This window comes from Poecilia formosa, unplaced genomic scaffold (assembly GCF_000485575.1).
Source record: "Poecilia formosa unplaced genomic scaffold, Poecilia_formosa-5.1.2 Scaffold103, whole genome shotgun sequence".
Lineage (NCBI taxonomy): Eukaryota > Metazoa > Chordata > Actinopteri > Cyprinodontiformes > Poeciliidae > Poecilia > Poecilia formosa.
In genome coordinates this window covers 1,924,012-1,949,453 of record NW_006800042.1, presented here as the reverse complement: position 1 = coordinate 1,949,453, position 25,442 = coordinate 1,924,012, and the positions used below count along the sequence as shown (strand labels likewise).

Here is a 25,442-nt window from a genome sequence, read left to right as displayed (position 1 = left end):
TCAGAGTGCTGCTGCAGCTCCCAGCCCGGTTCTAGGGAACCTTCCCCCAGGAGAGAGCTTGCCAGTGGGGCCGGTTCCTCCAGGATTTTTTCAGGTACACACACACACACACAGTCCTGTTTTGTTTTACTTTTTAGTAAACATATGGCATTTGGGATTCCTAGGTCTCGAAAAGAAATTGTTAGCCAATTTCTTTTTATTATTTGTGTCTGTCTTCCAAAATTACTTCAAGCAAAACGCAAGAATTATAATTTTTACACATTATTTGGCAATGCTTTGCTCATGCTGGCCCCCACAGGAGGATGCCGCCCTGGGCTGTTGCCCATGTCGCTCATATCAGAAACCGCCACTGATCCTGTAGAGTGACGAGGCAACGACTCATTATTTGTTTCAGGTTACACATGCATTAAGCACTTTTCTTCCAGAATGACACTCACAAAGGAGGAAATACCTCAAGAGCAAACAAGGCATTTCAGAAAGTGCAGAAAGTGAAAGAAAACATCTCCCAGTGGTGCAGTTTGTGGGATTTGTAGTTTTCTAAATCTGTCGCGGCACTAAACACAAAGGGCTTTTACAGTCTCGGTTTCTGTATGTGTAAGATAACCCACATGATGAAAAGAAAAATGGTCTGAAAGTGGAAATAAAGTCAAGGTAGTAAGCACTTGCAGCAGTTCTTCATGTCAGCTCTGGATGACTCCAACGCTCCCTGATTGATTATCTGTCATTATCAGTCAAATTCAGATGACGGCTTCAGACATCCAGATCAATAGCCGTTGCAAGATATTTTCCACTCCTGCATTTAGAAAATCAAACGAGTCTCGACAGAAGATGAGTTGTGTATTGTAGGAAAGGTTTTCTTAAGATTTATTATTTTAAAAACAGGCTATCATATCTACACCGACTGGTTTGGTACTTCAATGTACAGCATTACCAAACATATTTCAGATTTAATCTAATTCTACTCTTGCTTTCAATGATTCATCCTGATCAAAGAAAGAGGACTACTGCCCTCTAGTGGAACATTGCAGCATTGCTTCCCCCCACACTGCAGGAAGGCCTTTTTGACCACACTGAAGTTAACTTGACAGCAACAGCAATGCTGCTGTCTGTGTAACTTCTGTGAAAACCCACTCTAAGCTGCAAAATGAGAAGGCACCAACAAAAACTGCCAAAATCTTAACAGTTAACAAATGCATGGACATTATTGTCAAAACATCATCTGACTTTGTTGCCTAGGATTTTTTTGGGTAAATTTATTCCAATAAATTTGTTGGCTTCTCATTTTTCCATAAGAAAGCAGCCAAAACATAACTCACTGAGCTGGTCTGTATGCATTATCTATGCTGTCTTCTGTATCTGTACTGTCATCCCTGATTTGTATAAATTCCTTTTAGGAAAACCATTCTCTTGCTTCACAACTCAAACTGTTTGTTTTAGGTTAACCTGATGGTTGTTTTGTTGAAAACCTGACAGACACATGCTTTATATATCTCCTGTTCTTTAGCCCTTCATGTCGCCTCGATACCCTGGAGGACCCAGGCCGCCCCTCAGACTACCCAATCAGGTGAGGGGCGCTCTGACACCTGCAGTTCCAGCCCTATAGCAAAAGCTTTTCATACCTATTAAACTTTTTTTTTTTCACATTTTGACACATCGCAATGATGGACCAATACAGAGTAGTGACAAAAAAAAAACAAAAAAAAGTGAAGGAAATTTCAGCTGCAAGTCTTTTTGGGTACGTCTCTATCAGCTCGTTGCATCTAGAACTGATTTTTTTCTTTACAAAACATCTCAGACTATGTCTGGATGAATGGAAAGTGTCACTTCTTAAGGCTCTGTACAGATTCTATGTGGGTTTGGGTCTAGATTTTGACCACGGCCACTGTGGGACCCAAAGAGAGAAGGAGAAATTTCAAACAACTACATCAGTCATCATAATGGGTAAAGATTATATCCCAACTCCAACGTCTCTCTGATCCGACCATGCTTTCTAACAGCGATTTAAGGAGGAGCAGCAAAAGCAGCAGTGATTTCCAACAAATGGCGGTGTCATCCAGGACATGTTACTGTGGAATACCATCTCTGCTGCCAGATGTTAAGATATTAGCTGCTAGAGTTTCTTGGACGCCATAATTATGTTAGTTCACTAATGTTGGAGAACATTAGTGAACTTTGAGACGTTCATAGAGCAGTTACACTAAACTGAGATTAATTTACACGCAGATGAATTATCTTTGCTATTAACTAGTAAGACCTCTGGTATCAGGCTGTATAAATATGCAAGCCTCACTTTTCAGGGTAAAAAAAAAAAAACAAGAAGGAAAGAAAAAAGTGTGTGTTTTGACACAAAAACTGGATGGTTGAAACAAAAAGTCTCTGGTGCATTTCTGATGATGTGGCTGATTTGTGGATGTTGTTCTCTCTCTAGGGCCTTGGAGGAGTTCCAGGTAGCCAGCCTATGTTACCTACCGGGATGGACCCCACAAGACAGCAAGGTCCCTACTACTACAACACACAAAGCTGCCATGACTTCACTTTTCTGTTCCAGTATCTTCTTTGAGATCAATGCTTGAGAGAAGTGTTGACATGGGAGTGAAACTCAAAGCTTACAGACCAAAGTTTATAACACTTGGTCCAAAACAAAACTGATTTTAATGCAGCAGGAGAATTATAATCTCTATGGTTCCTTGTGTGATTGCGAAACCCAAATCACCTGAAACTCTAACAAATGATCAAATACGATTTAAAAAAAATCAGTCTAAAAAGTTTGACAAAGCTAAAAGCTTGCTTGACTGAAAAAAAATGATGAAAAGTGACACTTCTGCATTGGTAGGCAATTTTTGTCATCAGAGTCAGCATGGTTGCATAATTATGTCTTTGATCACTGGAGAGCAAAATTGGCTCTCATAGAGCTCGCTGTGCAAAACGGGTTTTATACAGGCCTGTCAGATATCGGCTGAATTTCAAATATGAAATTTTCCAAATCTCTTGGAAGATTTGTTAAAATTTACTGGGATGAAAAACACCCATAGGAAGCCACTTTTTTCTTAAATTTAAAGCAGCAAATGTAAAATACGTATGATGACGTTCTAGTGTTTTCACAAAGAGATTCTTCAGTTTAGTGGCCTTGAGTTTAGAGGAACATGATTGCTGAAAATGTTTCTGATCTGATAGTCCTGTTAACCTTCAGTCCAAAGTCTCAAATTAACACCGACTGTGTGTTCATGTTTCAGGGCATCCAAGCATGGGAGGACCGATGCAGAGGATGACTCCACCTAGAGGCATGGTACCTCTGGGGCCCCAGGTATGGGGAAAACCATCAAATGAGGATCTAAACAATGCAATGTGTTTTTGAGTGTTTGTTTTTCTTTGCTCTTAAGAACTACGGAGGTGGGATGAGACCCCCGCTGAATGCTTTGGTGGGTCCTGGGATGCCTGGTATGAGCATGTGAGTGATGGACACATCATTATGTAATACTAGTGGAAAACGTATCCCAACATCCTGAACCTTGTTCTCAATTTATGACATTTAAACTGTGAACTTCATGTATTTTATTGGAATTGTACAAACTAGACGAACACAACGTTGACACAGTGTTTTCTCTTCTGCTTTATAGACCAACATAATGGTGCATTATGTTGGTCTATCACATAAAGTTCCAATAAAATCAAGTGTATCTTGTGTTGTGGAATGTGACGATGTGCAAAGCTGCGGGTGCTGGCATAAAAGTAGCACTGTGCTGCTCCAGCACAGTTTACGGTTTGTCTGCATTTCAAACCGTAAATTAAATGACACATTCTCTCGGTTAAAGGGCAAAAACAAATGTCAGATATCCTAAATCTGTCCCCACACTCAGACTTTTACTCTTTTCTCTGGTTATTTACGGTGGACCCAGGAGTTGGCTTTCCACTATTTTATCGTCTTTTGTCAAAGTTCTTTTCTTTTTTTTTTCTCTCTCTCTCCTTCTTGTTCCCACCACCTTTTCTTCTGGCATCAGAACACGTTGTTGTTGCCAACTCTGACCAGAAACAGCAAGGCCTGCATAAAAGCAGAATGCCGATGTGTGTGTGTTTGTGTGTGTGTGTTGCAGGGGACCTGGAGGTGGGAGACCCTGGCCAAATCCTCCAAATTCAAACTCTGTAAGTCCTCAAACAAAAAGGCCTTAAAAAAAAGTTCTGACTTCATCACTTTGATTTTCTTCTTCTCCGTTTTTTTCCCAGACTCCCTACTCGTCTGCATCCCCAGGCAGCTATGTGGTGCGTATGACAGATATAAGACTGTGTTGCACTCTTTGTGTGGCCCGCTGCTTGGTAATTTGCACAATAAAAACCAAACTTTTAATTCCAGGGACCTCCAGGAGGAGGGGGTGCACCTGGAACCCCAATAATGCCGAGTCCAGCAGGTGAGCCTTGCATCCATCTTTTCACGTCTGTATGTTGAAGATCTTTCCCTTTACGATTTTTGTTCTTTGTTGTGTTAGATTCAACCAACTCTGGTGACAACATGTACACCATGATAAACACAGTCCCTCCTGGTGGAAGCCGGCCGAATGTGAGACCTTTTCATCTCTTTGCTCTGCAGTATGTGACCTGTTAAAGGATGAGGTCAGATCTTGATGTGTGTGTGTTTTGTTGCTTCTGTCTCTCCTGCATACATGCGGCTCAGTTCCCAATGGGAGGCGGGAGCGACGGACCACTGGGGGGAATGGCAGGGATGGAGCCGCATCACATGAATGGATCTTTAGGTAAAAGGACGAGCAGTTTGTATATTTTGCACTTTTGTGATCGTGTTTGTTCCTGACGCGTCACATAAAATCCATGCCGGGTTATGATAGACTGCTCTGTGTTTCAGGGTCCAGCGACATGGACAGTCTCTCCAAGGTTAGTAAAGCACATCGAGGTGTTTCCTTCTTCTAGCTCGTGAAATTGCCGTTTTCTTTCAACATGTTTTACTCCTCCCAGAACTCTCCTGGTAACCTAAGTATGAGCAACCAACCAGGGACGCCCAGAGAGGACGGAGAGATGGGGGGAAACTTCCTTAATCCATTTCAGAATGAAAGTGTAAGTTATTTATTGTTCAGGAGGTTTTCTTCGTATGTTTCAGAAAAGTTGGGAGTAACTTTTTTCTTTTCCCAGAAAAAACTCCATCAGTTTTCACAGATGTTGTTTTTACTTGCTCCTCTTCGGCTACAAACAGTGAATTTTTGTACGATCTATTGCTGGCTGCCTAGCAGTCTCACGGCGATGGCAATGATCCACAAAGTAACTTTGAATCACAAACACGATGTGGCACTTTGATTTGCTGACATCAGTATCGATAGAAACAAACCTTCTATTTTTGCCAAGCTCAGCAGCTCCTGACTTTAGCTTTTAGGTTGCCATAGAGAAAGTTTGCTCTGGAAGAGAAACAGTTCAAGCCTCCTGAACGCCTCACATTTTCTGATGCTACTTGAAAAGTTTGAGTTTTATTTATTTCTACATGATAAACCAACACAAGGCTGTGCGTAATTCTAAAGTGGAAGAAATAAATGGTTTAATTTTGGTGTGTGCGTGGCCTTTACATTATGAAAGGTCACATTCTTGCCCTTCCTTAGTCTCCAACGTTCTCCATTAAACCTATGAGGCCTTCAAAGGTGCATGTATATTAATATTTACTTAATGAGGTAGGTTCTATATAGTTATGTATATTTGTTTACACCTGATTTCTTTTTTGATTACCAGAAAAGGGCTCTGGTATTTCTTTTCTTTCTTTTTTGGTTTTAATAAAACCAAGTATTCTTTTATTACGTGCTACTTTGCATTGACCAGTCAGGTACAATTCATACATACCACAAGTTTGCAATTGTAAAATGCTACAATGTGAAAATGGTTATGAATACTTTTTTGCAAGGCAGCTGCAAATCCTGACGGGCTTCTTGTTACCCATAAATGCAACAATCACACTTCTGTTCTCTGTCCTCGTCTCCTTTCAGCAGTATTCTCCGAACATGACGATGAGCGTGTGAAGACTCAGAAAGCAGGTTTTTCTCAGTCGCTCACAAACCTGTCTTTGGGGAAATCCAGATGATGAAGCAGAGAGACACGATTTGACATCCTTAGGCCAGTGACTCATCGTTCTCCCACCTCCCGACCTCCAGGCGCCCCGTTACCCCAAACCCTGTGTGGTTTCTGCCCGTGTCTCTTCTTTTCCGTTTCTTCAAAGTGGTGACTCTGCATTCATCAGTTTTTCCTCTTACAACTACGAGGCTGTACAAAGGAAACCAACTGAATGGAGCAAGAGGGAGAACTCTTTGTATATTTACATCCGATGTGTCTGGAGCAGCATATGCACATCCAACAAGTGACTGATAGAATACATTCTACTGAAGATCATTGAAAACAAACCACAGTATCCAGAATGTTGTTTCCATTTTAATTTATCTAACTGTTAAACATTTTTTCAGCTTTTTTTTTTTTTCTATGATAAATTCTGTTTTGTATTACAGCATAAATGCAAACCCACTGCAGTCACAAGCCTCTTAGCCTTATTTCAGTCTTTTTGTGTCTATTTATTTGTGCTTTGAAGAAATGCGTTTGGATATTTTCTGAACTCGACCACAAATATGGCACGCATCCTTCGGTTCGTCTCACCGAAACAGGTCAAATGAGAGAAGATTACAATCAGCAATGATCCAAATTTTCATTTCAACACACTCTCTGAATATAATTTTCTAACGACAACTATCAGTCACTATGGAAACGAAAGACTGCCACCTTTACTTTCTATTCCCTTTTTTTATATATATCCACTTGACCTCTATGTAATGGATCATGTTATGCTTTGATTAATTCATTTGTAAAGGAAAAAATAGTAATTTGGAAGAGCAGCAAAGATAATTGATCATAGTTTTGAGGCAATACTACTGTGCAGTCAGAAAGTTGTCACTTGCTTTCCAAGCGAGGGGATTTGGCCTCTTTCTGTATTTAACTGAAAATCATTGTTGTGATGTAACTCATGAGCTGAATCCTCAAAGTGTCGGGCTGTGGGCTCTGTTCACCTGCAATACAACATTTGAACAAGAGTTGGTAAAAACCTATACTGTCTTTTCTTCAGTGAAAGCAACTAGACCTTGCATATATATATACATATATTTTTGTGGATTCTCTGACCTCTCCTGCTTTGAATATTTTGCTTCACAGTATTCCTGCATCTACATCCTGGAACCACAGAATGCACAGTGGGTCTAATTCTCTGTATTCAGCTAAGACACGGATGAATGGCAAATGTCGATCTCAGAACGCACTGACTACTCCTGAATAATTGTCATCCGGTTAAACTGTGATTTTAATATGATTTTAAAATGTGATTTGGTACAGAAAGCTAAAAGCTTGTTTTGACTCATTTAAAAAAATAAATAAATACTTTCCAGTGCCCATGATTCCCACTATGTACAAAGGTCAATATTTGTGTGAACATGCTCCTTTCCATGCTTCAACATGTACAGGTCACAAATGTAGCTCCTCTCTCTTGTATGTGTATTTGATGTAATTATTATTTGAATGTTACTCTGCAGAGAATCACTGAAGTGGGAGGAATGGACTGATAAGCCACCATCACAGCTGAAAAGAGACATTTTAATCTTTTTTTTTTTTTGCGTGTGTGTGTGTGTATGCGTGCGTGTGTTAGACTGAAGCCATAAAGTGGGAGTACAAGAAGATAAGTTTGTAAATTAAATTGCATTTCTGTTTTGTGACGCTACATGGGACTTCATTTGTGATGTGTTCATTTTTCTCTTTTTTATTCTTGTATTATGTTTTTGTAAATAAGCGGAGAAGTTTCATGGGTTTCGAATTTGCTGGTATAAAGCTTCTCTTCCCTTAGTCATTTGTGTCGTTTTTTTAATCAGTGCATTGATGTGGCTGTAAGTGAATGTTTGCAGTTTGTTAGCAGAAATTATGTTCCTTCCAAATTGTGTCATCAAGCAGCCAATCAATCAAGTTTATTTGTGTAGCACATTCCAGCATCAAGGCAGTTCAAGGTGCTTTACATCATCATCATCATGTCTTATGGTTGCTAAAACCTGAAAACACCTTAAAGGATAATTTGTGTCGTCACAGATTTGCTGCTTGGCCCCTGAGAGCAGTGATGTTTGACACAGCAGTAAGCTGACATGCAGTAGAATATCAGTGAAACCTAACTTTGAAATAATAAACCTGGTCAGGTAAACTGATGATGCTACCACTTTTAAAATACAGGTTGATGGTGACGATTAATTTTGGTTACAAACCTTGTTTCTAAATGACCCCCGAAACAGATCTTGATTTGTAAAACATAACTTAATTTTATGGGTTTAAACACTAATGAAATGTGCAAACAAATACAGATTTCACAGCACAGTGTACAGATGGTTTAATGAGATACAAACTGAGCAGAAAAGAAAACAATTTGAGAAAAAGAAAAAAGCTTTCTGGCTCCTATTATAGAACTTTTAAAACCCTCAGCTGAATCAAACAAAGTAAAACTCAGTTTTAAAACCAGCGTGGTCTATTTTGATTATGGTCTCCACAAATTTTGCAGACTACAAAGGAAAGTCCCATGAATGTCCATCCAACAGGCCAGTTGCAAAGAACTCCTCGTGACTGCCCTGCAAATTGTGAGCAGATATTAAACATTATCCTCTGCACACAAATGTCAGCTAAAAGAAAGAAAAAAAAAACGACCTAAATAAATGGGCATCTGAGTCACTGATGTGATTATGTAACACAAAGACCTCCTCCCACTGCCAACTCCCATTTCTCTCTCTGTTACATAAGATATTGTCTCCCAGTCTTTGTTCAAACCCTCTTGAAAGAGCTCAGTTGTCCTGTCCGTCCAGCGCCGTCCACTTTCAGCTTCCCACCATGTTTGTTCAGTTTTGCTTCGCTCTGCTGGCTCTCTCCTCTCTGACCGCCGCATCCGATCCAGGCTGCGATGAACTGATAAAGCCTCTGGAGGACCGGAGCAAGGTAAGCGGTGCTTTGCACTGACCGTGTGAAGCAGAATTTAGCTGCATTTTGTCCAACAGGCCCCATTGATCGTTCAGTTCCTGTTCTGTCCAACGACATCGATTTATTTCAGTTCAGTGGGTCTGTGGTTCCATGCATTCACACACAACAAACAACTGATCGGGGTGAAGTGTTGAAATATTCAAAGATAATCTGAGTAAACAGAAGAAATTTCAGAATTTTCTGAACTCACAGACTGACGCATTTCTTGTTAAAATAATCTGGTTTGAAAAGAAAATTATGGTTGTACTGCATTTTTAAACTAGATTATTTTTTTTTTTTATGTGGAAGCTTTCCTGAAAAATCACTTTTCCCTATTTACATGCAGGTTTATGGAAAATGGATTTTCTATGCTGCAACGTCTGACAATGAAGAAGAGCTGAATTCGTACAAAATCACCAGCAGCTCCTGGTCTAAAGTCTCACCCATACCCGATAGTGACGAATTCATTATGCACTACGTGGACAAAATGTAAGCTGTGGTCCTTTGAAAATTACTACAATTATTATAATTAGTTGATTAAACAGTGACTTAACTTTGAAATAATAAACCTGGTTCGGTAAACTCACCCAAAGAGTATCATCTTACATCTTTAATGTTTATCCTATTTCTACTTAACAGTGACGGAAACTGTGTTTATGGTAGTGCTAACTCCAGCACTTCAGGAAACTCCACCAAGGTGGTCTGTAAGTAGACAGTAGCGCTCTTCAGGTCACAACCAGCAAGTACTAGAGCTGCCATGAAGAAAGTTTGACCGTCTGCTCTGTCTTTTACAGTCCACTTTAACTCCACTGCTTTTGTGCATGTTGGGAACTATCTGGAGACGTGCGCCGAATGTGTCCTCTGGTCAGACGAGGCTTCGACGGAGATTAACGGGGCCGTTAGAAAAAGCAGGAACCTCTACTTCTTCAGTGAGTTTCCCGCTTTACTATTATTTTACTGCTTGAAATGATTTATTAAAAAAAAGAAAAGGCCACTTTTTTTTTGTTCTAGATATTGAAATGATGTCCATTTTCTCCTTTCGTAACCTTCAGCAAAGACAGGAAAACTGGATCCGTCCGATCTAGAGACTTTGAAGAAACAGGCCAAGTGTCTCAACCTCCTTCCAGATTTCTATTTTCCAGGAACTACAAGTAAAATTGCTTCTTTGTCTCTTTGTACCAAAACCGTCTGTGTTTTCTAGTATGTAATGAGTCCTGATTTCCTTTCTGTTTCAGATCTGTGTCCTGAAGAAAGTGAGCCCACTGCTGCCTCAGCAAACGCAAACGCTGAAGAACAATAAAGTTATCACCTTCATTCCCTTCACTGTTGCTGTTTCTGAAGCCTGAATTAAATCTGCTCAGATCCACGTTCATAGTTAGACTCCTGATGCATAATTGCTTCTAGTTATGCAGAAATCTCTTGTCAGGTGCAAATCCAATATTACGTTCTCGATGTGTTCTGTTGATTTCCTTATGCTGCAAATGTCTAGAATGACAATATTGTTTTGGCTTTACTGTTAGAAACATCTAGAGGATATTTCAAGCATATGATTTTCGTCTCTTGGAATAAGTCAGGCGATTCTTTCACCCTGCATAATTAATTTTACTTTAAAGCATGGTCTTTAATGTGATTAAAAGTTTATCTCATTTTTTCCTGAAAACAACCTGCGTCCTAGTAATTCGTTTCTGCCTTCTTTCAGTGTACATGTTGAATTTATTTTCACCTTCCAAGTATTTATGAAAGAAAAAAAAAAGGTTATAAAAATGGAAACATTGCAAATGAACATGATTAGCTTTGAATGGAAAACCCTGAAAGGGCCAAATTATGTGAAGCTCTCCATGACATAGCACGTTATTCACAACTTTGTGTTGTTTACATGTAAGCAATGCATTGGTTACATCTTTTTCTTTAAGATCCTCTGAATTGAGGGTCTGATCTGCAGTGAGTGCATTCAGTTCATCTTAATGACTTAATCAGTATTCATTTAAATGTTATGTAAGCTGAAATGTCACTCATGATCATTTATCCCAGACTTAATTCGTCGCATTAGAAACTTTAATATGACTTTCAGGCCAAAAGATGCTTCTGTTTCCACAGCTCAACAAAGGTAGGATGTAATTAAAGCCCATATTAGAGGCGTAGTATTGTTTTATTTTATTATCACTAGTGTTATTTAGCCTCCTTTACACCAACTACAAATGTGTGAATTTTAAATGGGTTTCTTAAAAAGAAATATGAGAACAACAGGTGACATGTCTAGATATCGGTGTCAATTTGGAAATATTAAAGCGGTTGCAGAAGCTCAGATTAAGGATTTGTTGTTTGGATCCATAACTGCGGAAACTGTCAGTAGAAAATACCAGAGCGTCTTCTTTGTTTCAGCGCAGCCAGTTTGAGTTAAAGCGACTCAGACTGACTGAATGCACAGTTCAATAAAGTCGTGGAATTGGTGCTCGGGTTAAAACATCGCTGACTTATTGGTAATGTGTTTATGCAACGTTTAACCACATGAAATCTCATAAAATGCAGCTTTCAAACGGGTAGTGGATCTATACATTTCTGAGATTGGTATAAAAATGTTGTTCCTTTTGCAGAAAGACAAAATTCAACATTTTACTATGTGACGTTTTTCAAGAACAAATGAGAAGAATGCAACATGGACTAAGGCTCCAGAAGCACCTGGCATTAGCTCTGGTCTCTGGCGTAAACTTTAAATGATTATATCACATTGTCCCATTTCTGTACAGCCCGCCCACATCAAACCTCTCCCTCTCTCTCTGTTACGTGATTATTGTCTCCTAGTCTTAATCCAGGCCCTCCCAAAAGAGCTCAGTTGTCCTGTCCTTGCAACCGCATCCACTTGACTTCCATTCAGCTTCCCACCATGTTTGTTCAGTTTTGCTTCGCTCTGCTGGCTCTCTCCTCTCTGACTGCTGCGTCTGATCCAGGCTGTGATGAACTGATTAAACCTCTGGAGGACCGGAGCAAGGTAAGCAGGGCAGCAGCTGCAGCTCAGATTCAACAAATCATTATATCAACAACGAGATGATTTTTTTTTTTTTACCATTGGGGTGGGGGGTTTCTTGTGTGTCTTCCTGAAAAGTAACTTCAACAACTTGTTCCTTCATCTGAACAGATTTATGGAAAATGGGTTTTACATGCTGGAGCATCAGACAGCGAACAGAACCTGAATGCAAAAAAGATTGTGAACAGCTCCTGGGTTAAACTCGCCACCATACCTGACAGCGACGAATTCAGTTTGCACTACATGGACAAAATGTATATGTTCACTTGGAAATTACTATCACGTCATTTTAATAACAATGCTTTACCGGGGTAACATTTTAAAGTGTGAGTTATCTTAATTCCCTTTGGCAGTGAAGGAAAATGTGTTTGTGGGGCCCTTAACTCCAGCACTTCGGGAAACGCGACCAAGGTGATCTGTAAGTAACATCCCTGCTTTAATGCGTTGCACCACCAACTCTCGTAGCAAAAGAACTCAACATGTTAATTGTTCTGTTTCATCTGGTCCAGTTTACTATAACTCCACCACATACGAGCATATCGGGCGCTTTTTGGAGACGTGCGCCGACTGCGTCCTGTGGGTGGACGACGCGGTGGCTGAGGTGAACGGGGAGACGAGAAAAAGCAAAAACCTCTACATCTTCAGTTAGTTCCAGATTTATTTGTTCAACAATTAAAATCCAAGAAAAAACAACAACAAAACCCCCAACAGATTCAGTAGTTATTTTTAAATTGTATTAATGTTCAACTTCTCCTTTCACAAATATCAGCAAAGACGGGGAAACTGGACGGCTCCGACCTCGAGGTTTTCAAGAAACAGGCCAAGTGTCTGAACCTCTTACCTGATTTCTATTTTCTGGAGACCACTGGTAAGATTCGGTCTTTCTGTCTGCACTTGGCTGTCTGCGGTATGTAGCACTTAACACAACTTGCCTTCCTTTGTGTTTCAGACCTTTGTCTTGAGGAAAGGGAACCTACTACTGCACCCACAGAGGGAAACACGGAAGAACAATAGAAGAACACAAGTAACCGTCTGCTTTCCGCCCTCGCGCCTGCTGTTCCTGAACTCTCTGGATCTAGTCACTATTCACATGTGATTTCCTAGCTGACTCTCTGAAGCATAACTTGTTTTAATTGTTTGGAAATAAACTATGTAGTCTGCTGCAAACCATTCGCTGCTGTCTGTTTACTGTACTTCAAGATAAACCTTGGCGATGCATGTAAAGCAGAAATTATTATGCTGATATATTTTCTTTCGTGGTAAAGAAGCTGTGAGTGGTGCCTTATAGGTAGCTTATCTCTCCTATGGGGAAGATTATTTTGTCAGTAGAGCTTCTGCGCAATCTGGAAATGTCTTAAATTTGATTGGACAATTCCGTAGATCTGGTATGGACAAAGAAATTTAGTGAGGAGAGATTTATGTTTCTGGACAGTATCCATCCATCCATCCATCCATCCATCCATCCATCCATCCATCCATCTGCTGATTGCGCAAACCTATGCACAAGTATCGGCTGGAAATAACTTAGGTTTTGCATTTACAGTTTTAAATTGGCTAAAAGTGTTAGATTCGAGTGAGAAAGAGAATGGATTTTTTGACATGAGAAGCGTGAGCCTGTTTGTAACAAACTACGCTTCAAACTCTACGGTTCTGTCTGACTAAGCATGAAAGGAAGTGGCATTGTATGATACTTTGTGACAAAAGCCTTACTTCAAGTTTTGTCTTTTCTGTGAGCGAGGGGTTTCACAACAAGTCTTTTAAGTTCAATAAGCAGATTTAAAGACCTGCATCTTCTGTTGTGAGAAAAGAGATAAAAGAGAAAAAAAACAACATGTAATCTCTCCACTGACTTCCCATTCACCGTGGGGCTTTTCGTAAAAATGTTTTTCAGTATCTTTATCCTTCCAGCTTTTGCCTTCCTTTCACACTCCACTTAGCCAGATATGCCAAGATGTGCACAAATAATCTCCTTTTGATGACAGAACTGCAACTTGTTGGACAATTTATTCATACAAGTTTAGTCAGCAAGACAGAGTTGTGCACTACAAAAAAAAAAAATAAAGTAAGAAAGAACTGTCAAAGCAGCAGTTTGTGCTTTACAAGATATAATGCTCACAAATAGAGCTTTGTAGTAAGGTTAGAGTTTAAATTTCAAAGCAGATTCTCATTGTTGGCACGAACAAAAGTCCTGAGATGCAGAAAACAGCAGAAATATAATATTCTAAGATAACAAAGCCGTCACAAGATCAGAAAACGTCTCCATCTTGGTTCTAATATTAAGGATCGTGGCCTGAATGCAAAGCAGAGTTTGTTGTTCCGTTTTTGCTTTCCCTCTCTCCCCGTGCCAAGCCAGCCGTGTCGACCCTTTCAGAAATGAAAAGCGCTTCGCATCGAGAAAATTCTGCTCATCTGCACTGTGCTTTGTTTTTGCGTCTCATCAGAAACAGAATAATAAAGAATAAATCAGAAAAGTTGGTCAGTTTTTCTTTCATTTTTATAACAGTTTAAAAGATTTTTTTATTTTTTTTGCTAGGAACAGAAGAGATGAAACCAGAGTGGGAGGGCGGAAAATTTCCATGCGCTTGTGTCTCTGTGTATGTGAAAGTGCCTGACACTTTGTGCGACATTCTGTTCACACACTGAGACATGAGGGGGGTCCTGCTATTCACACTTTGCCAGCTGCTTGTTATGTAACAAGATAAATAGGTCTCAAACTCCCGCTGAGTGGAGGCGAAAAATTAAACATTTGTTTCCCACAGAGACCAAAGCACGTGTATTCAGCTGTGCATCTGTGTGACGGGAACAGCATTTGTTTTATTATTATTTTTATTAAGAAGTTAAAACAGACAACAGCTCTTCTCATGGGATCTTGGGGTGAATAAGGACAAGCAAAAAAACAAAAAAGGGGGGGGGGAAGGAAAAGAACATCTTTGTGTACAAAGCTCCCATCTTGTGTGTGTGGCCCAGCCCCCTGTTAGAAGGCGTCCCTCGGTTCCTTTGAGGGGTCTGTAGCTGGCAGCAGGATCCCTGACATCAGTGTTGCTCCCCGGCTGCCTGCTGTCTCCAACCATGGCCGCACAGCTGGTTGTAGCTCTGCTGGCTTTCACCTCCCTGAGCGCCGCCGCGTCCGAGTCGGACTGCAAGGAGCTGGTGAAGCCTCTGGTGCTGGACAGCCACAGCCCTGTGAGTATGTCTGACATGGCTTGCTAGGAGATCATGACATGAGAGAAGAGCCTCCAAACAACCGACTGCTGACCGTTCGCTCTGATTAAAGGACTTGGAAATTTATTGGGAGATTTATTGGGGAGGTTACAGCCAGCACACAGAGAGAAAGAGGGTTTTCAATAATTCATTAGAATCGAGAGTGATTTTTATTGAAGATAGTAGCATGCAACATTGTGCTTCACATTCTGCTATAAAAGCAGACATTACAAATAATGTAGCTGCTTCAAGCAAAATGTGGCTTAAAGTTTCTGACTGTTAAATTCTACCACAGATACAGTTTTACATTATCCTGCATCACGGCATCTTGTACTATTTACTTTTCCAAGGAAGGATAATTATGATGTTGAAAAACTTTTAATCTCTTTTTTATATATATATTTTTTTACTTAATCTTTTATTCTGTTATTCTCAATGGAAACTTCAGTTTCAAGGACATATGTAAGACCACTGTTTTAAACTTTCCACTTCTTTTGTTGATTTTTTTTCCCTCTCCTTTTTTCTTTCTTTACTTTTATTGTGATTTCCCAGGTCACAGTGTGTTGTTTGGTGTTTAAAGTAACAGAAATTATTGCTTTTGCACCTGTAAAGCCCAACAGGTATTGCAGACATACCGACTACAGTAGCACTGTGAAACAAAGCCTGGAATATTAGGGGGAAAAAACACTATCAATAGGCAACACAGTCAGGTGGGTGAATAAGATAAGTGAGTTAAGAAAGAAATACAATAAATAAAATTATTATACGAGAGTAATCACACTGTTAGAATTTAGTTAGTCGGTAAAGGAGGCTGCAATCAAACCTCTTCAAAAATCACAGCAATAACTCGCTTTTTAAAGAATAAAGAAAGTGGGTTAGAACTGAGTCAAATGTGCAGTGGCTGTATGTGTGCAGATCTATGGAAAGTGGGTGCTCCACGTCGGCTCCTGGGACAAGCACGACCTGAAGACCGACCTGCTGTCGGTGCACAGCTCCTGGGTGGAGCTGTCCCCCACCTCCGACAGCGGAGTCATCTCCCTGTACTGGGCCGACCGTCTGTAAGAGCTCTGCTGAACGTCGATGGCCTTATCGGATAGTTATACGCGTTACTCATGGTTTATGATCTCCTGTGTGATTTTTATTTTTTTTTTATTTATTTATTTTTTTTTTTGTCGTTTTTCATCACAGTAGCGAAGAGAAGTGCCTTCAGGGTGCAGCAAATGTCTCCATATCGGGAATAACAAGCCACACCACTTGTATGTATTTTTGAAACGTTGTCTTACTGACTCGCTTGTGTGCGGGTGTGTCGTGCTCACGAATCACATTTAAAAGGTCTAGGTGGACTTTACAAGCTAACGTACGAACAATTTCTCCCGTGTTTCACAGTTATAATCAACGGCCACACTTCCTATCACGATGGGAAGTATTACGAGACGTGCAGCGACTGCCTCCTGTCTGAGGACACCACCCTGCTGCCTGACGGGAAATCAAAAGGCCGATACCTGTTTCTGTTCAGTGAGACACTTTACTTATCCTCTCTGCCAAGCCGTTGAACAGAAACGCAGCGTGTTTTTTGGGGTTACAATGCGACACGTCTCCTTTCTTTAAAGCGCGGACCGGAGCTCTGGAGCCGTCCGAGCTGGAAACCTTCAAAAAGCAAGCAGAATGCCTGGGATTTCTCCCACAGTATCACTTCGTAAGCACAGGTCAGCCATTTCCCCCCACGTGACCTCAAACTAGGATGAGACTCGGAGGAAACAGTTAAATATTTTGTGATTATTTTCTCCTTGTTTTTCTTTCTTTCTTTTTCAGATCTGTGTCCAGACGACAGGGGGGAGAGCACATCACCTGCTGATAGGAAAACAGAGACGGATCAAGCCGAGAATCAGCCAGCTGAGGATTAAAGCCCGGAGTCGTCCCGGCTCTGCGGGGAGCCTCCATGGATCCAGTTTAACATGCACTAAACTGCGTTATCATGTTGCAGTAGATCAACTCGTTGTAGTTTAAACTGAACAATTAAATCCCATTAAAACTGATTTAATTTGTGTTATGATCTTTTTTTTCCTGGTTGATGTATTTGCCGGTGAATAAAAGCAGTTTTTAATCCTCCTGAATTTTGTTCTGGCAAATTATTATTATTTTTTTTCCCCATTCTTCACAGCCTGGTCATTTTGTGCAGAGTTCCCTACTCAATAAAACTAATGCGGCTCCAAAAAGCGACACGGACCGTCGCTGGGGTAACACCCAGCAGGAGAGAGAAAGATGCCCCAGCAAGACAAATGCCTTTTCCTCTGCTGATGGAAAACTCAGTCTGATCCTTTATTTGGACATTTGAAAGGTTGTGGCTCTCTGCCGGAGCTCATTCAGGAGCCGAGGCCTTTGCAACAGAAGACCATTGAGCAGTTCTTTCAGAGCCGTCCAAAAGAAATCTGCATGTTTCTGAGTGGTTCTTGCACAGGGTTTGCAGGAGCGTCTGAGCTTACAAACCCTCCTCCCTCCTCCCTTGTTTTTAGCACTTACACAACTTTTTTTTTTTTTTTTTTTGTCTGAAAGCCTGGAGGGAAAATGAGTCTGCATCAGAAGATTTCTTTTGCAGGATCAGTAACATCTGCTGTCTGACCATGGCTCTGTCTGTCGTCGGCTTTCTGCTGACCCTCGTTTGCCTGAGCGCAGCGTCTGCTCCGGACTGCCGGGAGCTGGTCCAGCCTTACATGCCAGAGGAGCCAGAACAGGTGAGTCCTGCTCATTTTTTTATCTCCTCTCCAAATTATTATTATTATTATTATTATTATTATTATTATTGATTCTTTTTAGACAGTTTCAGAGAATCATTTAGCTCGTGTGTGTTTCTTTCACACTTTTGGTTAAAGTTATTTGGAAAATGGATTTATGTGATGGGAGCGGGCGATCCAGTCACATACCACAAAGCGCTGGAGTACATGAAAAGTTCCTGGATTGAGCTGCAGCCCACCTCTGACAACCTGACTGTGACCCTGCGATGGGGGGACTACTGCTTGTGAGTCTAGTTACTAACTTTTATCAAGTTTCTTGGGATTTTATGTACACCAAATTTACCTTGCAATTGTTAAGTGGAAATAAATAAATATATATATATATTTTTTTTTTGTAGTGTACTTGTGTATTCAACACATCTGATTCAAAGTGGTCATGTAAACATCTTTTACTGCAGATACAGCTGTTGCTCTTCTGGAGTATCTCCCCTCGATTTTTGTTTTTCACTTTTGACGTCTTCCCAAGTATTTTTGCAAATTGTGGTTTAAATTAAAAGCTAGGTGGCTCAAACACATAAATATACTTTATCTAAACCATTCCACTCAAGTTTGAAACAACTTGTCCTGTTTTTTGTTTGTTTTGTTTTTTTTACCTCCATTGTTGACCTGCATTTAGCTTCATCCATTTTCCCGTTATCTCTGACCAGCCTCCCTGTCCCTGTCAAAGAACAGCATTATGCTGCCGCTACCACATTTTAGTGAGGATGGAGAATTCATTGTGATGCGCCAAAAGGTTCAGATTTGATCTCATCAGATGATAAAAGTATCTTCCACATGTTTGCATAACTGCTAATAAGACTTTCAAAGGCTTTCTGACTCTTTTATGCAGAGTCCTAATAGACAGAACTTCACGCCAATCGTTTAAAATATATATATTTTTTGCATTTACATACTACTGTTGGCCAATCGCAAAATATCCTAAAAAAAAATTCTATTCATTTTATGATTGTAACATGACAAAATGTTCTGGCAGCATGAAAATGTTGCAATGTTTGCAGTGTTGTGCATAAGTAAGGTTGATTTAAGCCTCATAAAACTTGTCATATTGTTTTTCAGTCACCGTTGCATCTTTGGGAAAGTAAATGCAACCGTCTCTGGACTCACGGCCACATTTCGCAGTATGTCAACCACAAACATCAGTCCTCCATCTTATCTCCAAAACAAAAAAAAAAAGCATCTGCCTCCAACAGATTACGGCCTTTCATAATAAGTTCGACTTTTTTCTGCACTTTCAGAAAACCTGTCGGACCACAAAGGACACCTCCTGCAGACCTGTTCCGACTGCCTGCTGTGGACGGACACTTTTCGTAATGTGGACGTCACAGGCAGATACATCATGCAGTTTAGTAAGAGCTGCTGTCCTCTGCATATCTCTGTAAAATATTGAAATATACATGCATATTTTATATTTATTCCTTTTTTCGCAGCAAGGACGGGAAAAATACATCCCACAGATGTAGAACATTTTAGGAAGCAAGCAGAGTGTCTGAACTTCCCAGAGAACTATCACAGCTACGACACCACAGCAGGTCAGTGCAGAAACCACCACAAGGTGGAGGCCTTATACCTGGAAGTTAAGAATTCAGACACGAGTGCTGTTGGTTCTTAAATGCATTGTTTATTCGATGAAGCATTGTTCTTCTCTTCTTTTGTCTTACAGAATTGTGTCCCGACAAAGAAACGAAAAGTTGAGCAGCAATAAAAGAAAATGCAGAGTCACAGAGGCGAAACCCAAATATACAGTTTTATCTTTGACTCAGTCGCTGTCTTTCATTAGAGATCTTCAAACTGAGAGGTGGACGTCCACAAGCAAGTTCATTCACAGTTTAGTGAAGCTCTCTCCTAACATTATTTTTCCATTAATTATCTAAAGGTGATAAAGTTACAACATTAAACTATTCGTAGAAACTCTGAAGGTTTGTCAAAATCCAAGAATTTACTAATTCGCCTCTCAGAAGAGAAATTTTTACTCTATTTGAGGTTTGAATATGCTTGTGATATTATCTGACCAAATTATGTCAGTGTCATCTGACATAATCTGAAAGTGAGGAATGTAAAAAAAAAAAAAAAAAAAAAAAAAAAAAAACAGGCCTGGAGCGTTACTCTTCTGATGCAGAGCCTATAATCTACAACCAAAAAAAATTAAATGACTCAAATGACATTTTTGTTTGTTTTTACTTACATAGTTCCTGTACATAATTACACATTGTCAAAAAAAAAAATCACAAAATATTACATTATGTTTGCAACTTGTAATTTGTATGATACTGAAACAGACACTGATGGTTTGATTCCCTGCTAGAGTAGACAAGGAAAGCAAAATCAGTGGTAAGTCAGGAGGGAGTTACTGAGAGCTGCAGATCCACAGCTCAGATGGAAAGAAAATGCTGGTTATTTGTCATGTGCTCTGAAACCTTTGCCTCAAGAAGAAAAAAAAAAAACATTGTAGAACAAAGGCTAAAGAAGTCCTGCTTAAAGTTTGCTACAAGTCATGCAGGGAAACAATGAGCATGCCGTCATATAAAGGAACTTTTTTTTCGTTTACAAAGCGTACAGTGCAAACATCATCCCCAGGGTGTGAACAGGGTGGCAGCATCATTCTGCAGGGAGGCTTTTCATCATAAGGGCCAGAGAAGCTAAACAGTGTTGATGAGAAAGAAGATGGATGAAGTCAAATACAGGTTAACCCTGAAATCCAGCCATAGATATAATAGACAGGTTTGTATGAATGCAGGGAGATAAGACTAAATGGCCCAGTCAAAGTCTAGACCTGAGGATTGGGGAGAGGTAACCTGCACACATTTTCTCCATCCAAGGTTTTTTTTTGTTCTTTTTTTTTTTGAGCTTGAGCTGGTTTGCAAAGAAGAATGGGCAAAAGTTTCAGCCTCTAGATAAACAAAGCCAGTGGACACATACTCTCTTTCAGATTTGATGTGTTTCCAGACTTTTGGCTCTGAGAAGCTGGAAAGAAATGCATGTTTCACTTTACAGCTTCATCAATTTTACTGAAACCACACATCCTTTTCCTTCCAGTTCCAAGTTATGCACCACTTTGCGTTACACGAAACTCCCAGAATGACACATTAAATACTGCTGGAACGTGACGAAATGTTAAAAAGTTAAAAAGGCTATGAAAACGTCTGTGAAAGTTTGCATTATTTCTCAGAAACGGGCTCCTTAAGCCACCAGCTTGTTATACTGGCCACTGTACACGCCCTCCATCTTGCAGGATCTGCTGCTCGACCCACTCGTTTGCGTGCTGCGCGTGTCCATGCTGCTCCCTGCTGGTGCCAGTGGCGAGCACCTGAGCAATGCAGCCACCTGCTTCTGGCACTGAGAGGAGCCGTAGTAGTAGAGGAGAGGATCCAGACAGCAGCTGAGGCTGCCTATGCACACCGAGAGCAGGTACGCCTGGTAGGAACCGTCACTGGACGCATGGCTGATCTGAACATAGTGAATCATCAGGATGATGTTTGTGGGAGCGAAGCAGACCACGAACACCAGCAGCACCACCACAGTCATCACGATTGCCCGCGTCTTCTTGGAGCGGTTCTCCAAGTTGGCTGCTGCCAGAGCCTGAACGATTCGAACATAGCAGACGGTAGTGAAGACGAAAGGCACGAAGAAGAAGACGGAGGAGTATATGGGGAAGAAGTAGAGATAGTAGGATTGCAGGGTTTCCACATCCTGCACGTCATGGCAGGTGGTAATCCCAAGGTCTGATAAATACAGCGTCTGTTCTGAGGTCAGGAGGGGGCACACTCCTCCCAGGGAGAGGAGCCACATGGCTCCACAGACGGCTGCAGCAGTCTGAGGGCTCCGCCACGTCAGGGAGTTCATGGGGTAAACCACGGCCAGGAACCGGTCCACGCTGATGCACATGACGAGCAGCACGGAGCAGTACATGTTGCAGTGGAAAGCCGCCGTCACCGCCCTGCACATGAAGGACCCGTAGATCCAGTTGTTGCCATTGTAATGGTAGGCAATTTTAAAGGGGAGGAGCAGGCCAAACAGAAGGTCGGCACAAGCCAAATTCAGCATGTAGATCACCGCAGGCTTTCTGGGACGGATTCGGTGGACGAACATCACCACGGCCAGGAGGTTGAGAGGCACGCTAATGATGAAGACCAGGACGTAAACGGTGGGGATGAACGCCGTCGCGAGGTGACCCTGGAGGAACTCTTTGGCTTCCTCAGACACGACGAGGCGCCTTTGCAAGCGATCGTGCTGGTCGTGTTTCTTAAACAGTTTCTGGTCCGTCTCAGAACCTGAGCCGTTATCGTCATCATCATCGCTCAAAGCAGACAGGTCAATGGGTTCGTCGGTCACCAGGACAAAGCGGCCCGATAAAGTCCGAGGGAGCAACAAGGAGCCTTTAGAGAGACACAAAGCGACAATGACAAAACCGTCGACCTGTTTCAGGCATTCAAGTATAAATACATCACTGTCACTTGAGTGCAATTTGGCTAGCATAAACAACTTTGAAATACTCTCTGAATTGCATCATATTGAAAGTCTGGTTTGGTTGGGATCGGGTGAAATGGTTACATTATAAATGCTAAAAATAAATTTCATATCTAATGGTTGTTGTAATGGTACCTTACTTCCACTTAAAGTCTTAAAGTCACCTGTATTATGCTACCGTCACTGTACTCAGATGATCTCCCACTCACTGCGAGTCTTCTAGCGCCACCTGGCTGGACCTCTGTTGAATTAGGTCAGTGGTTCTTAACCTTTTTTGAGGTACCGAACCCCCCAGTTTCATACGCGCATTCACCGAACCCTTCTTATTCCTCCCCCCTTTGAGGTATTCTGATTTAGTAATGTAATTATATTAGCTGCGTTACCACCCCCACGCCACTACAGGCAGTAGCAACCCCGAAAAAAAAACTGAGCTTTGCTGAAGTAATTAAAGACACAAATTCAAATCCATGCTGAGAATGGAACGGACTCTTTGCACCTCAGCTTCCGCATTTGGGGAAAAGCGGCTCGATTGTTTCCGATCTATTGAAAATGGCATTTTACATTAGGTGCTTGCAGGGCTTGGCCAAGGTTTGTACATCGATCCGAAGCCCCATCAAGTAAGCTGGAGAAAGGTTTTAAGATGTTCGCCTCGTTATACATTTACTGATACGAAGGTGAGTTTTACTTAAACTTTGTGGCTAACATTAACCTTAGCTTATGCTAGTAGGCAATATTCTCGGACATTGTTCTTGTAAAAATGTGCTATTTAAGTATCTAAACATTCTAACGGACAATTTTTTTACCTAATTTTCAAGTATACTGTGTGTTTATTGTCGTTAGTGTCACAGACTAATGGGGTTCGGTTACGGTTCGGACTTTTTACTTCCGAAGCCTGACGGAGCTCAACAAGCCTCATAGCTTGACAGTAGCGCAGCTCTGGTGTCAGAGTTCTGGTTCAGTTGTTCAGGTTCAAAGTTGCTGCTTTTAGAAAAATATAACTGTGTCGCTTCATGTCTCCGTGTTATTTCGTTTTATTACCTTTGCATGTTTCTTGTGAAGAGCTCAGCTAGGACGGTGTTTACAGCAGTATGTACAGGCGGATCAGTTGCTTGGCTGTCTGGCTCTGGTCTGCTCTCTCGTTCCCATATACTCGCTCTTTCAGGCTGAATACAGAAGTGATTCCATGGAAATAACTCAGGGAGGCTCCTTTATTTATCATCCGTATCCCTGGTATTTTTAGGCTGATCCGGAGTGAAGTGAAGGCTGCAAACTTTGTGTTGTGCAGCGTTAGCTTTAACTGGTAGTGACAAATATTTACAAGCCACCATCTTCTTAATTCAGGATCGCTTGGAAATTAATTAAAACTTAAAAGCTCATTATATTAGGAAGACAACAACGTTCATAGTATTGCGTTTTTTTGCATCTGAAATACGACTTAGTCTTTTCTACCAGTCATGATAACTCAAAGCGGAAACAAGTGAGCCGCATTAGCTCTTGGAGATGTGACGTCAACGCCGTAGGTGCAAAGAGCCCACCTTCAGTCACTGCTCCTCCGCAGCGCTGATTGGCTAAGCAATGTAACGTGATCCTCTGCAGCAAGTGATGGCAAAGCGGGGCGTCATCACGACTTTACACAATTGTCTATCTCTGCGGCAGAGGCTCCGCCGAACCCCTGAGACCGATTCACCGAACCCCTGGGGTTCGATCGAACCCAGGTTAAGAACCACTGAATTAGGTCAATCTCTTTAAAGGAGGTAAACTTTTTTATTTATTTAAACATTATCATTTTCCATAAATCAGTTTTCATTTTGACATTAACGTTTTTGTTTTTGCAAAATTTGTCAAATAACCCAAATGTTGTTGACTTATTTGACAAAGGGGTGAATACTTTCTACTGGTACTGCAGTAGTGGACATCTGATGCTTTTCCACATATAATTTTTAATCTCAATTTGGCAAAAACGGTTCACGATGGTAGAACAGAAACAGATTTGCTCTCGTCACTCCTATTCAACCTGCTTGTGTCATTCATTTAAAAATGAGATTTAAAGAAACAGTAAGACGACTACAAGTGAACACGCCCAAGACTAAATGAAAATGGATCTCCATGTCCCATCACATTTATACCCCACATAAACAGATGGACATGGTTCATACAAAATACAATAAGGGAATTAGTGGACTTTGGCTGAAAGTTTGAATTATGCTATTCAAGTTTTTTTTTTTTTTCCCAACTATACAGAATGATACGGTTCTGTAGAATAATTCAAAATGGATTCTTTCACCAGAAAGTTACTTGCAATCCAGCAGTACATTATATAAAATGTGCTGTTTTTTCTTGAATTCACCTTCATTTTCAGTCCAAATTGACCAATATGGACCACAGTAGTGAATGGAAACTTGCATTTGAGGTACATAGTATTCATTTTATGGCAATGCTATTTTACAAAGATAAATGCCATTTTGGTCAACTTAACTCATTTTAAAGGATCGCTCTATACACAAAGAATGAAAGTTTGAATGTTAAATTTGCACACATTATGCTCTCATCATGTCAGGTGTTTTAAAAGAAGTACTCACCATTTTCTGAGTGTGCCGAGCTTTGACTTAAAGACAAGACCAGCAAAGCGAACGCTAGAGGAAACATGCTGTTGCTGTACATCCTCCAAATAACCAGTGAACTGAAATTATCCGTTTCCCAGATGAGTTTCTAAAGTGCGTTTGTCGGTGAGCATTTAGCAAATTAGTCATGAGGATCCTCCTCCTTCTCAACTCCATAGAGCTCCTCCCCTAACAAAGGAAGCATCAAGCTGAAACCAGAAATATTTTTCTCCTGAAATGGCAAAGTCTTTAAAATGCACCATTTCCTCAATTCTTTATTATTGCAATGCCTTTATAATAAGCCAACCTTGAATTAACTTTGGAAACTTAAATTCCACTTTAGATATTTGGGTC

The 25,442-nt window shown here is 40.8% G+C and overlaps 4 protein-coding genes across 7 annotated transcripts in view; 3 read left to right on the top strand and 1 right to left on the bottom strand.

Annotated features, from left to right (window-relative positions):
* The window catches only part of ssbp2a (single stranded DNA binding protein 2a), a 56,977-nt gene extending 49,117 nt beyond the window's left edge, over nt 1-7,860 (top strand). Inside the window, exons 5-17 of one of the 4 annotated variants that reach the window (XM_016674858.1) lie at nt 5-94; nt 1,505-1,564; nt 2,429-2,495; nt 3,234-3,304; nt 3,381-3,448; nt 4,092-4,140; nt 4,222-4,257; nt 4,349-4,403; nt 4,482-4,552; nt 4,667-4,745; nt 4,853-4,881; nt 4,963-5,061; nt 5,976-7,860. In XM_016674858.1, the coding sequence (XP_016530344.1) occupies nt 5-94; nt 1,505-1,564; nt 2,429-2,495; nt 3,234-3,304; nt 3,381-3,448; nt 4,092-4,140; nt 4,222-4,257; nt 4,349-4,403; nt 4,482-4,552; nt 4,667-4,745; nt 4,853-4,881; nt 4,963-5,061; nt 5,976-6,005 (804 nt within the window). In that variant the 3' untranslated portion in view covers nt 6,006-7,860. Of the gene's footprint in view, nt 1-4; nt 95-1,504; nt 1,565-2,428; nt 2,496-3,233; nt 3,305-3,380; nt 3,449-4,091; nt 4,141-4,221; nt 4,258-4,348; nt 4,404-4,481; nt 4,553-4,666; nt 4,746-4,852; nt 4,882-4,962; nt 5,062-5,972 lie in introns of all 4 variants that reach the window. The other 3 variants (XM_016674857.1, XM_007559318.2, XM_007559319.2) reach the window with 3 other exon arrangements.
* A 965-nt stretch (nt 7,861-8,825) lies between these two features.
* LOC103142974 (uncharacterized) lies at nt 8,826-13,201 on the top strand. The gene is made up of 6 exons (XM_007559317.2): nt 8,826-8,985; nt 12,143-12,285; nt 12,385-12,449; nt 12,541-12,675; nt 12,801-12,899; nt 12,981-13,201. Exons 1-6 carry the CDS (start codon nt 8,881-8,883, stop codon nt 13,043-13,045), a joined length of 612 nt encoding a protein of 203 aa, XP_007559379.1. The 5' UTR covers nt 8,826-8,880; the 3' UTR covers nt 13,046-13,201.
* Nucleotides 13,202-14,980: 1,779 nt separating this feature from the next.
* LOC103142970 (uncharacterized) lies at nt 14,981-17,268 on the top strand. The gene is made up of 6 exons (XM_007559311.2): nt 14,981-15,214; nt 16,148-16,290; nt 16,421-16,488; nt 16,619-16,747; nt 16,843-16,938; nt 17,045-17,268. Exons 1-6 carry the CDS (start codon nt 15,101-15,103, stop codon nt 17,134-17,136), a joined length of 642 nt encoding a protein of 213 aa, XP_007559373.1. The 5' UTR covers nt 14,981-15,100; the 3' UTR covers nt 17,137-17,268.
* Nucleotides 17,269-20,056: 2,788 nt separating this feature from the next.
* f2r (coagulation factor II (thrombin) receptor) lies at nt 20,057-25,412 on the bottom strand. Its single transcript, XM_007559312.2, has 2 exons — nt 25,068-25,412; nt 20,057-22,397 (listed from the first exon to the last, which is right to left on the bottom strand). Exons 1-2 carry the CDS (start codon nt 25,147-25,149, stop codon nt 21,202-21,204), a joined length of 1,278 nt encoding a protein of 425 aa, XP_007559374.1. The 5' UTR covers nt 25,150-25,412; the 3' UTR covers nt 20,057-21,201.
* Nucleotides 25,413-25,442: the final 30 nt, after the last annotated feature.